General features: G+C 31.4%; 2 protein-coding genes and 1 long non-coding RNA gene across 10 annotated transcripts in view; 2 read left to right on the top strand and 1 right to left on the bottom strand.

Moving 5' to 3' along the window:
* Positions 1-548: 548 nt before the first annotated feature.
* Positions 549-3,565, bottom strand: LOC108732479. Its single transcript, XR_003231563.1, has 4 exons — positions 3,408-3,565; positions 3,105-3,275; positions 2,877-3,020; positions 549-2,426 (listed from the first exon to the last, which is right to left on the bottom strand). It is a non-coding gene; the product is annotated as an uncharacterized LOC108732479 (long non-coding RNA).
* LOC108732476 (UPF0545 protein C22orf39 homolog) lies at positions 2,461-3,414 on the top strand. Of its 2 annotated transcripts, none has more exons than XM_018463317.1 (3): positions 2,461-2,830; positions 2,893-3,030; positions 3,113-3,414. In XM_018463317.1, the coding sequence occupies exons 1-3, from the start codon at positions 2,780-2,782 to the stop codon at positions 3,335-3,337; spliced, it is 414 nt and encodes a 137-aa protein (XP_018318819.1). In that variant the 5' UTR covers positions 2,461-2,779; the 3' UTR covers positions 3,338-3,414. The 2 variants fall into 2 exon arrangements, with proteins under 2 accessions (XP_018318819.1, XP_018318818.1); XM_018463316.2 differs by having other exon boundaries at positions 2,468-2,830; positions 2,893-3,057; positions 3,113-3,410.
* A 244-nt stretch (positions 3,566-3,809) lies between the features above and the next one.
* LOC108732472 (transportin-1) overlaps positions 3,810-15,674 on the top strand; it is an 83,948-nt gene continuing 72,083 nt past the window's right edge. For 3 of the 7 annotated variants that reach the window (XM_018463309.2, XM_018463308.2, XM_018463310.2), the window contains exons 1-7: positions 3,811-4,081; positions 10,011-10,120; positions 10,469-10,677; positions 10,777-10,965; positions 11,116-11,265; positions 11,345-11,438; positions 11,534-11,698. In XM_018463309.2, the coding sequence (XP_018318811.1) occupies positions 3,912-4,081; positions 10,011-10,120; positions 10,469-10,677; positions 10,777-10,965; positions 11,116-11,265; positions 11,345-11,438; positions 11,534-11,698 (1,087 nt within the window). In that variant the 5' untranslated portion in view covers positions 3,811-3,911. Of the gene's footprint in view, positions 4,082-4,424; positions 4,979-5,040; positions 8,994-10,010; positions 10,121-10,468; positions 10,678-10,776; positions 10,966-11,115; positions 11,266-11,344; positions 11,439-11,533; positions 11,699-11,755; positions 11,824-12,011; positions 12,044-15,674 lie in introns of those variants that run through there. The other 4 variants (XM_018463306.2, XM_018463307.2, XM_018463305.1 and 1 more) reach the window with 4 other exon arrangements.

Here is a 15,674-nt window from a genome sequence, read left to right as displayed (position 1 = left end):
ATCGCAACTGTTTGCTGCTTTACGATGTTGTTGGGGTACTATCTCAAAGTGTGGGTAATCACCTGAATAAACCAGAATACATAGAGGTACTTTTACCGCCTTTGATGCATAAATTTAATTCCATTCCTGTTGATGAGGATGAAGAATTTCTGGCTCTGATGGAGTGCCTTTCAAATGTAGTTACAGCAGTAGAAGTAGGATTTCTTCCATATGCCGAGGTGGCTTACAACAGGTGTTTGCAAATCTTAAACGAAACCGTCAAAAATATACTGTGTTTTAATGAAAAGCCTACAGAGTATGATCCACCTGAAAAAGATGCAATGTGCGTTGCTCATGACTTACTGTTAGGCATGAGTGTTGGATTAAAAACATATTTTGTTAAATATGTTACAAACAGTAACCTTCTTCAACTTTTGTATTATACACTTCAAGAAGAAATGGTACAAGTTCGTCAACCGGCATTGGCTCTGTTTGGAGAACTCGTTAAACTTTGTTTTGATCATATTAANCCTTCATAATAACTGCTTTTTTCCCGTAATTACTTGTACCTTTATGTGTAGGCATTTCATATCAGTCAGTATTTATCCATTTACAATATTCTTTCTATTTACTAACAATTCTGTCCTATTGAAGAATTAATTTTATATTGTACTGGCAATAAAATTTCGTATTTTTTATGTACCAAAAATTGTTATAACTATAAGAATGAGAAGTTTTTTTTACTATCAATATTCGTCATAAAATATAAAAATCAAATTTGGACGTATTCTGCAACTTCGAAATATGATATGTATATTGACATAACAAATAGTCCTATTAAACGCTTAATATAAATATATAGCATTATTATGGCAATCCTGGAATAATATTTTTTTTTCAATCATAAATTACTTGTATAAATTTAAGACAATTTCTTTGGATTCGATTTAAAATCAAACTATTGATTGTTAAAAAAAATCACTTACAAAACAAAAACGCTTCAAACAGATCAAATTTTTGAATGAAAAGAAATCTTGAGTAGGGTTGCCAGATATATTTTTTTTTATTCCCTATATTTTTTACATTATTTCCCAATAATTCAATAATAAATTTAGATTGATATTTTTTACAGTATTTTAGTGAGAGTACGGAATATCACAGAAACCGTTTAAGGCAATATGTATAATCGTGCTTTTGCTTTTATGTAGTTGGAAATCTTCACTGACGTTTGATGTTTATACATTTTTATATATTTGATTTTTATGTTATGATTCCCTGACATTTAACATTAATAAAACTCCTTTTTTGCTTTTGTTGCTTAAAATATTGTTAGAGATAATAATTTCTTAAATGTATAGAGTTGAATAAAAATTCCCTTTTTCCTAAGCTGGCTTTAAATTTTCTGTCTAGAGAAATTTCCGTAGATCTGGCAATCATGCACAGTGGACAGACAGGTCTCAACTTGTTTGCGCCAAAAATACAAATTCGGGAGTTATCAGCAAATTCTCCCATTGTGCAAAGAGAATTGAATTGGTAACGTTGCTTGGATTGAATAAAAATTTCCGACATAGTGATTCACAATGGAATTATGGAACAAATGCATATCAAAAACAATTATTTATTTGTTTATATTTATATATGTTCCGATAGTCCTAAGTTTGCAAGAGAATAATTTACAAAAAAATAAAAAAATAGTTATTACGGTGCGGCTTGCTTTTAAAGCTGTGCCCCTGTGCTTTGTAAATAATACAGAAGAATTTGAAATAATAGCAGCAAATTTTAAGAAACAATTATTAATTGTTAAGACAGCAAAAATGGAACAATACAAAATAAGGAAATTACCAATCTGCAAGGAGCTGATTTCCCACCATAAGACCGATACATTGGAAAAGATATCGTGGAAAGACTTTATATATAGCGTCAAATTTTACGAATGCATTCTTATAGTTATAATTATTGTTACAATTGTACTATTAATTACGAAATTTAAAAATTATGATGGGGATAATTATGAAAATACATAAATATTACTTTATACTATATGTTAGTAACTATAGGTACCTTTTATAGGTACTTATGTATACAGTTCCTTCATTATAATATGTTAAAATATCATTGTACATGCAAATGTGTATTTATTTTTTTACAAATAAAATTAGGTATAATTCTGTTTATGAATTTTTTCTTGTGTTTACATTTGTACATATTTAATGCATATGTTTATTTCTTTTTATTTTTTATTTAATCTGATAAAGCAGATAAAGAACGGCTATTTTGAAAAAGAAAAGAACTTACCAGTTAGGTACCCTACATAAATTTATTGTAATACCTACTTTTCCAAATTTTCATTCTTTTTGTGTTAACAAGGGAGCGTTGATTAATTTCCTGAGCTGTCTTTTAATTTGGGCATGTCCCTCACTCTTGGTGTTGGGAACCCCCTAACCCCTCTCCAAGGATTTATGCAGCAAAATGGGACAAAAATAAGATAATAATACAGATATTACAAATATATGTATACACATAATGATATAGGTATATTTTAGATGCCTATCAGTACCTATTACATATCATGAACCTAACAGTATTTTTGCATAGATCTGTATAAAACATGGTATTTTTTTTAATTTTATTAATAAATACCATTTTAACGTATAAAATGATTGAATACGACAAATTAAATAATTTGATCTAATAAAATCGTTAGTTACAACCTTACTAACAATAAGATTATAAGATATAAAGAATGTTATGTAACAAGTTTATAGGTTAATTTTGATATTTTGAAAAATAACAGCTTTCGATGCCGGAAAATGAAAAAAATAATGAAACAAATCTTGACAGGGAATGGATGGTGATTACTAAATTATGTAAAAGGTAATGTTGCATATTTTACTTACATTTGACAAATTTTAGATAAGGGATTGCGATATTTATTCGGATGAATATTCGGATTGTACTAGTATTAAAGCTCGTTTTCACCAGTATTTTGTTTTCGGGACTACATTGGATTGTTCTCAATGGAAACGAGATTGCGATAATTGCTGGAAATGGGTAAAAAATAAGGACTATAAAGCTGCAGTCAGTATTTAATCATAGTTTACATATGTGCTTACAATTTTACTTACTGTTTTAGAAGGAATTAATTAAAAGTGAATGTAATAGGCATTTGGAAAGATTAAGAAATCATTATGCTAATGATGTTTGGGAGAAACGTTCATCTCCCCCAGAAGATTGGGAAAAACCACTTCCAGAACATATGATACAAGAATATGAACATAGTTTTTTGCATCTGAAAGCTAAAGAAATGAGGGGAGACATACCTTCAGAATCTGTCTCAAAATATTGTAGCATAATGTAAAAATGTACTGTTTAAAATACTTTTCTAACAATCAGAAATGTCTTATTTATCAATGTATAAATTGTAATACCTGTGTAGTAGTAACTTTTTTTTATAACATTTTCTTTAAATTTCAAATCTAAATTCAACCGAAACAGTAAAAAATTCTCGAACTTAGAAATTGTAATAACTGTAATGACTAGGTATTTTCGCAGTTATTCTTAAGTTTATTTCATGTTTATTTTTTATTATTTGTTCTCAAAACATTGTAACTGTCTTGGTATCATAGATATTTATCTGAGACCCATAGACAAGCTAAGGTCTACATAAGTCTATGATATTTAACAGTTATTGTATTTGGTAATTTGGTTGTTTCTCAATTCGTACGAGTTGCTACTGACGTAGGTTAATAATATTTTTAATAAACAGTGCAGGTTATTTATTGGCAATAATAAAAAAGAAAACTTATCGCAAGTATTACAAAGATAATAATTTTTACCTAAAGTACAAATAAACATATCAACGAATTTTTTAAAGAAACTTGTGTACGCAGTGTCTAACCTTATTTGAAGAAACTGTGATATTTGTTTTAATTATGGCTAATAAGGACGATTATTTAATTGAATATCGTCAGTTTTTTGAAAACTTTGCACAAACAGTAAATCCGAACGACCAGTTACCAGTTAGATTATCAAGCTATAAATTGGTGAATACGGAAGTTGTTGGCGGAATCATTGATTGGAGTACTCAATATTTAAATCAGAAGTAAGTAGTCTTTTTAAACCTATTTACTGTTTAATTCCTACCTGCAATTTAACTTGTCTATACAAGAAGTTACAATATTAAAAAATACAATTAGTCATGTACAAATACAAGGTAGTTTCGTCAGCTCGTGAGTTGTTTACCTAGATGTAAAATGTATAAATTTATCTCCATAATAATTAATCACTAACTTGTATAAAGTCCATTGAAGAACATGTATAATTAAAAAAAGCAACCAAGTATGAAATAATTTATTAATTCGTACTGATTATTTTTATTCTCTTAAAAATATGATTATTTTTTTAGAAATATAGATGTATACTTTTTTTATTTATAATAGAAATATTAGCCAATTTAATGATGTATGTTACCTATACTCCACTTCGTGTTTTAATAGCATAATTTGTGCTGCACTTTGAATGTTTAATTCGTACAATATTAATATCTAACATTTTTTGCGATCGGAACTGTGTATTAATTTTGGAAAACGAACAGGATGTCATAGTAATATATTGATCCCAAGTATTTCTAGTAGGTGGGTAATAACTTTCTAAATTTGAAGCTGCCATAGAATTTTTTTATTTTAAAAAGGTTCATAGTGATAACAATAATGATTATTATTTCTTAGTATACTTAAAATAAAAAGAAAATGTACTTATTATAAAAGAGATAGCTATGATTTAAATGCATTTGTAACACGATGACATATCACAAATGTTAATTAAAATTGTGTTGCGCATGCTTATGAAGTGGAAAATTCGTAAATTGTCAATATAAGTACTTGTTTCTACAAAAAAATTGGAATTTTAAAATAAATCAAGGTTTGAGTGCTATTTACCATTTTAGAAACAATTCTTCACACTTGTGTACTTTTGATGTGTTGTTTAGGCAAAAATTTATGTAAGTTTAAATTTCGGTTTAATTTCACATAACCTCTGTAATGATATCAATATCTTTTTTAGTGAATTACACCATTGTTTAATCAATTAGTAACATATTCAGTTCAACATTTTGGATTGAAAGTGTTGCTTACAATGGCACTTAATGAATGGAAACCATCAGAAGATGCCTTGTCTACAATTGTAAGAGTCCTTCAGGACTCATTGGTTCCAGATAGCAATGTGCAAAAAGCAGTACAAGAAAAGATTGTTTTGATGCAAAACTATCCTGATTTCACAAACTATTTACTTTATATTCTCTCCAATGCTCAATCTTATAATGATCACGTTCGCACATTGAGTGCTATAATTTTAAAAAACAACATTTCTACTCTTTATGAAACTTTACCAATAACTACAATTGAAATTGTTAGACAGCAGTGCTTGGAATTAATGAAAGATACTTCTAAAGAAGTGAGAACTAGTGTTACTACATTAATAGGGGTATTAGTATGTAAAGATAGCATATCATCATGGCCAAATCTAATTCCATACTTATGCCTTTTGCTTGAGTCTTCTGACAGCAATTTAAGCGAGACAGCATTGTCAGCCCTTTTTAAAATATGTGAAGAGTATCTTTCGAGGTTGGGATCTGGTCAGGAAGAGCATAATGAAATGATAAATGAGTTGCTGTCTAAATTTGTAACACTGGTCACAAATGAACGAGCCAGTATTAGAAAAGAGGCTTTGAAACTTCTCAATCAGGTCATGCAAGATGATATTGACTTGACAAAGAAACATTTTGATACCAAATTATACATGAACAGTTTACTGCAAATTTTAAAGGATAATGATCCTGAAGTTCAGAAACTGATATGCCAAGCTTTTGTAATGTTTATAGAGACAAGGGATGTTAATATTTTACCTCATATTGCGACCATAGTAGAATTCATATTTTCTAAGCTAGAACATGAAGACACTGAAGTAGCATTGCAGGGTTGTGAGTTTTGGCTAGCAAGTGCCAAGTTGCCTACTTGCAGAGAAATTTTTTTGCCATATGCTAACCGTTTGCTACCAATCCTGATTAAAAATATGAAGTATTCAAACTTCGAGCTAGATGCTTTAAAAGATCATCTAGGTATTGATGAACATGTAGAAGACAAGGCTGATGATATTCAACCAAGAGGCTTCAGTACTGGTGGAAATGATGATGAATATTATGAAGAAGTTGATTATGATGGTAAAGATTTGATGGGTGAACCAAATGTTGGATGGACTTTAAGAAAATGTAGTGCTGCTTCTTTGGATGCCCTTTCTTTGCAATTTAGGGAAGACATGCTTGCAATAGTTGTACCAATTATTAATCAGGCATTGAATCATAATGACACATTAATTAAAGAATCTGGTATATTGGCTCTCGGTGCTATAGCTGATGGATGCATGTCTGGGTTATGTCCATATTTGCCAGGATTGGTTCAGTATCTTCTGGTCTGTATGAATCATGAACATTCCCTAATTAGAGTAATAACCTGTTGGACATTAAGTCGTTTCATGACTTGGATGATGGAACCTGAACAGTCCACCGAAATTTATTTCATTCCAGTTATGACAATACTTCTAAAGCATTTTCTTGATGGTAATAAAAGAGTTCAAAGAGCTGCACTCTCAGCATTTTGTATTTTTCAAGAAGAAGCACGTCTTAAACTGGTTCCCTATATTGATCTGATCCTTCAAGCTTTTGTTATGGCTGCAAAAAAATTTAAGTATCGCAACTGTTTGCTGCTTTACGATGTTGTTGGGGTACTATCTCAAAGTGTGGGTAATCACCTGAATAAACCAGAATACATAGAGGTACTTTTACCGCCTTTGATGCATAAATTTAATTCCATTCCTGTTGATGAGGATGAAGAATTTCTGGCTCTGATGGAGTGCCTTTCAAATGTAGTTACAGCAGTAGAAGTAGGATTTCTTCCATATGCCGAGGTGGCTTACAACAGGTGTTTGCAAATCTTAAACGAAACCGTCAAAAATATACTGTGTTTTAATGAAAAGCCTACAGAGTATGATCCACCTGAAAAAGATGCAATGTGCGTTGCTCATGACTTACTGTTAGGCATGAGTGTTGGATTAAAAACATATTTTGTTAAATATGTTACAAACAGTAACCTTCTTCAACTTTTGTATTATACACTTCAAGAAGAAATGGTACAAGTTCGTCAACCGGCATTGGCTCTGTTTGGAGAACTCGTTAAACTTTGTTTTGATCATATTAACCCTCAAGTACACGACTACATTCCGATTATCGTCCAAAATTTAGACAAACAGTATGATGGTACCTGTAATAATGCTGCTTGGGTTGTAAGTAAGCTATGCATTGTAATGGGACAAGGATTAGAACAATATGTTCCACAGATTTTGAAAAGATATGTGGAAATAATGCAAACTTGTAATGGAGCTAAGACAATGTACCAGACAGTTGCTATTTCTTTATGTAGTTTGGGTTTAGTTTTTCCCGACACTATAACACCTTATTTGGGCAACATTTTGAGACCTTGTTGCCAGGCCATGAGGAACGTGAGAGATTGTGAAGAAAAGGATTTGGGTTTTCGCGGCCTGTGTCAATTAATTATTCGTAACCCTTCAGCCGCTGTTCCCGATTTTATATTCTTTTGTGATGCTGTAGCCTCTTGGAACGATATTAAGGTCGACCTAAAAGATACAATTCGAAATATATTAACTACGTTCAGAAATCAATACGGAGAAAATAATTGGAGCGCCTTCTATGAACAGTTTCCTCCGATGTTGAAATATCGACTGAACAAACTATACGGAATTTGAATATGAGGTCTTACTTTAAAGAAACGGGGAAAACTTCGATCGCGCAAAAGTCAAAACAAAGTAATTTCGTTCGCGGAAATAATTTATTGCGGAATAACTTCGTGGGGCTTACACACATATAAAAACATACATTCACTTATACATATACGTCAGGGTGGGAAGGCTTGAGTGCGCCTGCCTTAAGTACTACGCGCGGTAACTTACTAAACGAAACTCGCGAGGGAGGGTTCGTGTTAATGATGTCGCGTTCTCATTGGATCTTGTCATTAATGTCCGGTTTGATTACTACTGTTATTACTAAAAAATGCATGGTGATTAACGGCTTCCTTTATATACTTAAAACCATGATGTTAAAAAAAAAAACTAGTTAATACCTTTTAAAACAATATGTTTAATCTTGAAGAAACTAAATTTCTGTGTAATCGATATTGTCACCCTTGAAATGGACAATTCGGTCTTTAATATGAAATTGGAAATTATTCATTTAAGGGTCGCTGAGAAAAGGGAATAAATAAAATTAAATAGGGGTTGAATTCAGGGTCAGTGATGATAATTTTTTCATACCACTTGGTTTTTCACATATAAAATGAAGTTGCCAAAATACCTTGAATTACAATATTTAATTTTTTTCTTAAGTAATTGTAAAAAAATTATGGGAAGAACAGTTCATCAGCTTGACAGAATAAAAGTATTTATTTTGATGTCTATATTTTTTAAAATATTAAAAAAACAAAACGGGGGTAACTAGCCCCTTTAGGTATTTGAATGTTTTTGCTGCTCATACATGATTAGCAAGGGGCAAAATTTTATTTTAAAATCAATCTTTTATTTGGCATTTTTATTTTCTGTATTTGTACCTGTTAGGGCATGACAAATGACTGATATTTTTATACAGAAATATGTTAACTTTTGTATTACATTATGGTTATTATGAATTAGCGTTTTTGTTTATTATAATTTTGTGTGTGTAATTTGTTTTTGATTATATTCTGCACATTGTTACTGTAATACCCAATTTTTCATGTTACTGGAAAAGTAGCGTATAAGTTCTGGATAGGCTTAACTAACAGACGTATTATTTTTATTATTTATTTCGTAGCAATGACTAACAGACTTTTTTGTACTGTAGTATGTAATTTTATTTTTATTACTTTTTGCGATTGATTGACTGGTTGCTTTTATTATTCCAATAAATAATGCTCTACAAATTATACATGTTTTATTAATATTATACATATTTTAATAAATTGTAATAGTCTTAGAAAAATAATATAAAACATCTTTAAAATGCTTTGTACAGTTAATCAGTAATACAAAATTTGTAATGATACAATTTATTATTATATAACGGTGCCTTTTTAGATAATTTGATGCAATATTTCTATAGAGATCATTATCATGTTAGCGTCGTCAGCCCTAAGACTAGTTGGATGCGCATTTCTTCCCCTTTTTACTCCTGTTTCTAATATGTCTAATTAGCCCTTCAGGATTGAGAATGTGTCCTACTAACTTATCTCCATATTTCTTATTGATTTCTAAATACCTCCTTATTTCGTTAAATAAAGGCACCCAAGAGATAAAAATCAAGAAACATTTTTAATAAGATATGCATAAAGTTGAGTGTATGGTAGTCGCATTTTTAAAATAGCCACTCCATTTGAAATGCTTACAAATGTGAGTAAAATTTGAAACATGTGGGTGTCTACTCATTTCTTGAGAATCCACTTGCTCCTTGAGAATATGTATAAGTATGCATAATTGAAAGTATGTGCTCCAACTACTGAGCGTGTACTTTCAAAAATAAGAGTCTATTTGATAGCAGACTTAGCTTTGCAAAAGGTGAGTTGTATATATCATGGAAGGCAGTCATGACGCATATGAACAACCACCTTTTGTGAAGTTCAGTTTACTAAGCAGATTCCTATTTTTGAGAGTAGACGCTCAGTAGTACATACAAGCAGATAATCTCGTTTAAACTTACAAAAATTTGATTCGCTGCCGAAGGAGCGAATAATTTCTTAAGAAAAGAGAGAAGACACTTGCATGTTTGAGTTTTTGCTCACTTTCTTTTGTGGTTCAAATGGGGTGGCTACTTTAAAAATGTGACACTACCATATTATTCATTTGTGGTGCATTAAGTTAAAGTGGTGGTGCAGTTTTGATATGTGATATGTAATCAAGGATATTACTGATTGATTAACTGTTGATTTTTTAAGGAAATGCCCTCCATCGTTGTTAGCGCCTCTAATAAAGATTGTAATAGAAGAGACAAGAAAAACATGCAAGAAACAACCAACTTTATGTGGATTTAATCCTGATGATAATGGTAAGTAAAAGCTGTATGAAAAGAATAATTAAAATACAATTAACAGATAAGCATCTTTTTTCAATTTATGCTACAAAATCCATCGAAAAAAATTTTTTTGGATGTCACTAATTGAACTGATTCAGTTCTAAAGATTGTCGTCAGTTGGGGTTGCTTCCGAACGTTTCATTCAACATTGGAAATGGAAGGGCCTCTGAAGAAATTAGCTATTCTTGCTACCGAAACGGTAGTAACTGTAACCGACGACGGTCTTTAGATCCAAATCAGGACAGCATCAGTTCATTAATTGGCCAATTTGTCATATTACTAATTATCGGATAGAGTGTGTTTTATTTCACTTTTTTTCAGTTTATGAACCATTAAAGCTAATGCAAACAGTAATGAATCAAATAAACGAAATATGTTTCCGTTATCTGGATAATAGTAAACTGTGCAGTCTTCCTTCACCGGGTCCTCCTTATTGTAAAGTCAGTGCCTATGCTATAAAAAATGTTAGAAGAAGAATGGAGGATAGACATGTGGTTATCCACGATTTAAACACCATGTTCAATATTCAGGTATGAATTAGTTTTAAAACGTTCTTTGATTTCTACATATTTGTTTTCATATTGTAGTGGCAGATATATGTGACTGTAGTGGTTTATTTGTTATTTCAGGATACGAATCCGTCCAGTTTTTATGCGATTTTTGATGGTCATGCAGGGCATGATGCTGCTGCATATAGTGCAGCTCACTTACACCAATTCCTAGCAGAGAATAGTAACTATGCTACTGACCCTAAACAAGCTCTTCGGGAAGCATTTCTTAAAACAGACGCCTTATTTGTCAACAAGTGCCAAACAGAAGTTAGTTATCCACAATTTGAAATAACTTGTTTTATACTAATGTTGCTTCTTGCAAATCAATATTTTACTTGATTTTCTAATATGCATTATCAATAAGTATACATTTAATAATGGTTTTGTTCAGCCATTCCTTAAGAAATTGTGTTACAGAATTTGAGTAGTGGTACTACGGCCGTTTGTGCTCTTCTTCGCCCAAAAGAAAAGTCTTTATATATTGCGTGGGTTGGAGATTCCCAAGCCCTTCTTGTTAAGGAAGGGAGAGTGTTACAGTGTGTACATCCCCATAAGCCATGTCGGGAGGTAAATCAGAAATTCATTAAGTGTTGGAGAGAAATGCTTTTGTGTATTTCAGGAAAAATAATCTTAATTTAAATTTCAGGACGAAAAAAGTCGAATTGAAAAAGAAGGAGGAGCTGTTATTTTTTGGGGAACATGGAGAGTAAATGGACAGTTAGCAGTTTCAAGAGCTATTGGTAAGTTATATTTATTTGAGACTTTTGTATCTTGGTTACTCAGTTCGTATTTATTTGTTACTTAAAACAAAGAAAACATGGCTTTTTTATTACAGGTGATTTAGAATACAAACCATATGTAACTGCTACTCCGGATGTTCGAGAAATTCGACTTAGTGGAGAGGAAGATTTTCTTATTATTGCATGCGATGGACTGTGGGATTTCCTATCTGAGGATGATGCCGCCAACACCGTCTATGAAATGATCTGCTCAAATACAGGTAGGTGATAATATAAATGTAGTTCTTACTTAGTAGTGAAGAGCATTTATTTTTTAGCAAATTTTCAATATAAAACAGTGCAATTAATATTGCACCTGAATGTATGTTAATGAATTTTTTTTCAAAAACTTATTTATATTAGTAAAAGCAATAGTTTAAAAAATATGTCTTACGACAATTGAGTCTTTTGAGAATACTTTAAAAATTGTTTTATTACATGCAAGGAATAAAGTTCATTTTTTAAATTGCAATATTTGAGTACTTGTTAAAATTACAAAAAACGGTTTTTATTTAAAAAGAAATTTTATTTTAGAAAACAATTTAGAGTAGTATGTTACAGATATAATTCTGAAATACTATATTTGATCCTGAGTAAAAATTAAAATAAAATTGTAAATTGTGTATTTCTGCCAAATGGAATAACGAGACTAGGCAACACATTTTGCAAAGTAGTATTTATTTATATATACGTTAAGCCATATAAGTCTTATATACTGATAACAATATAGCTTTTACCTACTTTTAATAATATCCATTGTTATTGAAAGTGTTTTCGTAAGATGGGTGTGATACCTTATTGTTATTAAATATAAATTCAAATCTTTTCTGGTTATGCTACCTTCTTAATCATATTCACTGGAGGTTGCCGATGCTTTACTACGCTACTGTCAATGATTTACTCAAACATTTGCGTAATCTTAGTCATGTGGACAATTACTGTGAATTTGCTTATTGAGTTGATAATTATTGGTATTTGTTTATATAATAAAAAATAAAAACATATCATATACCAACTCTTGTGAACTTAGCTACTTCATACCATAATTCGTATCATTTATTTTAAAAGACTGGATTTATTGTACCTAAACTTTAGTATTTTTAAATGGATACTCTGTTCAAACGTGCTGTTTTTTGTTTTGAAATCGGGCGGCTCGTACAAATAGGTACATAAGTATCTACATATCTTACTATTACGGGAATAAAATCGGAGCCCCCGACATGGTGAGCTCAGCAAGCGTGTCGCCTATTATAAATTTAATGATTTCTTTACTCTAGTTGCATAGGTCATTGCCACGATCATTAATGACTCGAACGATTCTTCTCGCTTGCAAAAACAACATAATGGATCGCTTTGCCGCTGAAAAACTTCGGTTCTTGGTAGCCTCGATCCTAGAATTTCTTATTTGAAACTACGTAATAAGTATTTTTGCTTGTATCTGTCTATAATCGAACCAACTAAGCTTTCATGTTCTACACTTATATGGAAGTAAACTTGTAGTCAGAAAAACGAAATTCCGTCAAGATTAAAAAAACTCGCGATCGGTTTTTACAATGTTTTGATGCATCATATTGTTACCTACTTATACTTATGAGGAAGACGTATTGCACACATATGGAAAGCAATATGTTTGTTTTATTGTATAAATTTTTCTCGCTAGTTTATCAAATTCCACAATGTTTGCCTTAAGAATTTTTAGTATTTATGGCCTGTATTAGCTTCCTTCAAGGCAGGAAACAATGGCTCATCACCTTATTAAATTGCACCTTTTAGCGGTTCCATGGACTGTTAAATGCAGCATGAATATTTCAAAGCCGCGTTTTGCACTATAAACTTCGAAGTTAGAAAGCGTGTAGATTAGGTGTACATTAACTAACTGCAAATACATATTTGTCTCTAATGCTGCAGTCTTCCAGATACGTAGCATTTTGTTTTGTCTAGGTATATTCTTGTTTTGGGAGCGTTCTAGAAATGTAAAAAAAGTAAGAAAGTAATACTTATTAATATATAACTAACTTAAACTGCTTTAAAACAAAAATTTTTTCGTAACTGGAATTTTCTTTAATTTAAACATACTATAATTGGTTCGACTTAGGAGGAAATTTGACTGTAATATAAAGTTGAGCTTCAGTTTCAAAGAAAGGATAGTTTTGGACCCGATTTGTTGTCGAGGTCTAAAACAAACCACAATTTTTAACTTTCCTAAACCCACCCTTCCATATTTTTTAATGCCATTTCAAGGATTTTTTGTAGAAAAAACGATTCTAATTCGTTTCGTTTTATCTACTATATAAAATGAGTTTGTAAAAATACCACCCCTAAAGGTGTAAAATGGTCAAATCAATTAATTATTAACAAGTATGTATATTGCCACGTGTTGGCAACCCACCATACGTGAAGAAACGTCAAGAGGCCTATAATGAATTGTCTAGAGACCAGAGTCTCTGGAATCATTCACGAACAAGTATAGCTCATATAAATTAGTTGCCGCGAGGTCGGGAGTCAGTGTGTTAGTTCGAGTTTTATTTGCGAGGTGATAGGGTAAATAAGAAGAACGAATAAGTGATACAGTGTGCAATTTAGTAGTGAATTAATGATCAATTAATAATAATGGTATTAATTAAGGAGTAATTATTTAAATAAATTGGTAGTAATGCAAAAGGTGTTTCATTATACGATATTTGCAGAAATGTGCAAAAAAGTATCTAAATACAAAATACTTTTTTCAAATATATATTTTTTTGTAGTACCTATTTAATTTATTCCATTTACTTAACTATAAAATATTTTTTGAGAAAACCTTGCAGGCATTTGTCCACTTTTTTGAATATAAGTATATATTTTTTAAAGAAAACCTTGCAGGCATTTGATTATTTTTTTAAATATTGAAGTTTTTTCTAGACTAATAGTGGTATTTGCATTGTTGTTTTATTACCAGCTGCGAAGATTAAGTATGATTCATATTTTTCTGTTTGAAGTGATTGAGATATAGTTTTTCTATCTTTATGCTATAGTTTCTTCAGTTCAGCAACAAATAATTCTTCAATACGCTTCCTTATTTACCATTGTCACCCGTTTCAATTGGAAGAAAGACACTGATGCCAAAGTAGTTTGTTTAGCGTGAAAGATCAGAGCCAAAATAGGGTTGCAAATAATTTTATTGATGTAATATCAACATCAATCATTTTATAACAAAATATTTACAATCACATTTTTGTTTGAATGTCCGAGTCTCAACAATATAACTTCCACCATTCTGTCAACCGCTTAGAAATGAAGTACGGTGATAAACATTTACAATAAGTGCATCAAACGCAACTAAAAAGCTTTAACTAACGAAGTAATGAGACCCTTCAACTATTTGACTCCGATAAGATTAGCACACCCCTCTGCCCCTCAAGAGTCCATAGGCCAACTGGCAGTACAAACATTTATTATCAAGGGCGGTGGACTGTGGCAAGTTTTTAGACTAGCACATTACATGACTCCAAGTGAAGCCTTGTCGCATAATCGATATGAAGAAAGCCACTGCTGGAGACATGGGATAACGGAATCCAAACTGTTGGGAATGTGGAAGGGCTGATCATTTTGCTCAACTATAGTGATCGTCCGAAGTGCTTGAATTGTGGAACAGTAGGCCACCTAATTTCAGAGAGCCCCTCAAACAAAACACTATCTTCCAGAAGAGATAGATGGCCCATGGAAAACTAAAATCAATCAAAATAAAAACTCCAGTGTGATACCTTTTGGATAGTGTAATGTACTTGCTGCATTCGAAACTGATGGCCACTGTGCTACAAGCACTAACCTAAAAAATTTGTTTGGATTACTTGGATAACATCATTCTAGAAAAAATCTTTGAAAAACATATCCAAAACGCGAGTTTTTAAGAAATTGGTCACTGCAAAATTAAATCAGCTCCTAAGAAATGCGTCCTGTTTAGGAGAGAAGTGAAGTATGTAGGACACGTTACAACACCCGGGGTAATCAAGGCCGATCCTGAGAAAAAGGATGGTTTACGAAGTTGGTCCTTATCAAAAGATTGGTATGAACTTAAAAGCTTTACTTCTACTCCATCGAAAATCCATACGAGGATTTGCCTATACGACTCGATCACTACTCTCTGTAGTTATTAAATTGGACAAGGAGTTTTTTTGATGTTTTGTGTAAAACTTTGAAATAGTCAGAGAATTAGTA

Source organism: Agrilus planipennis, unplaced genomic scaffold (assembly GCF_000699045.2).
Source record: "Agrilus planipennis isolate EAB-ADULT unplaced genomic scaffold, Apla_2.0 scaffold23, whole genome shotgun sequence".
Lineage (NCBI taxonomy): Eukaryota > Metazoa > Arthropoda > Insecta > Coleoptera > Buprestidae > Agrilus > Agrilus planipennis.
The sequence above is the reverse complement of the archived record's forward strand: the minus strand, read 5'-3'. Positions and strand labels throughout refer to the sequence as shown.

Bases quoted from the DNA above. Each gene is read 5' to 3' on its own strand.
- LOC108732476 (XM_018463316.2), top strand. From the start codon at position 2,780: ATGCCGGAAAATGAAAAAAATAATGAAACAAATCTTGACAGGGAATGG. The intron at 2,831-2,892 runs GTGATTACTAAA...GACAAATTTTAG, and splicing joins ATCTTGACAGGGAATGGATG to ATAAGGGATTGCGATATTTA. The intron at 3,058-3,112 runs GTCAGTATTTAA...TTACTGTTTTAG, and splicing joins ATAAGGACTATAAAGCTGCA to AAGGAATTAATTAAAAGTGA.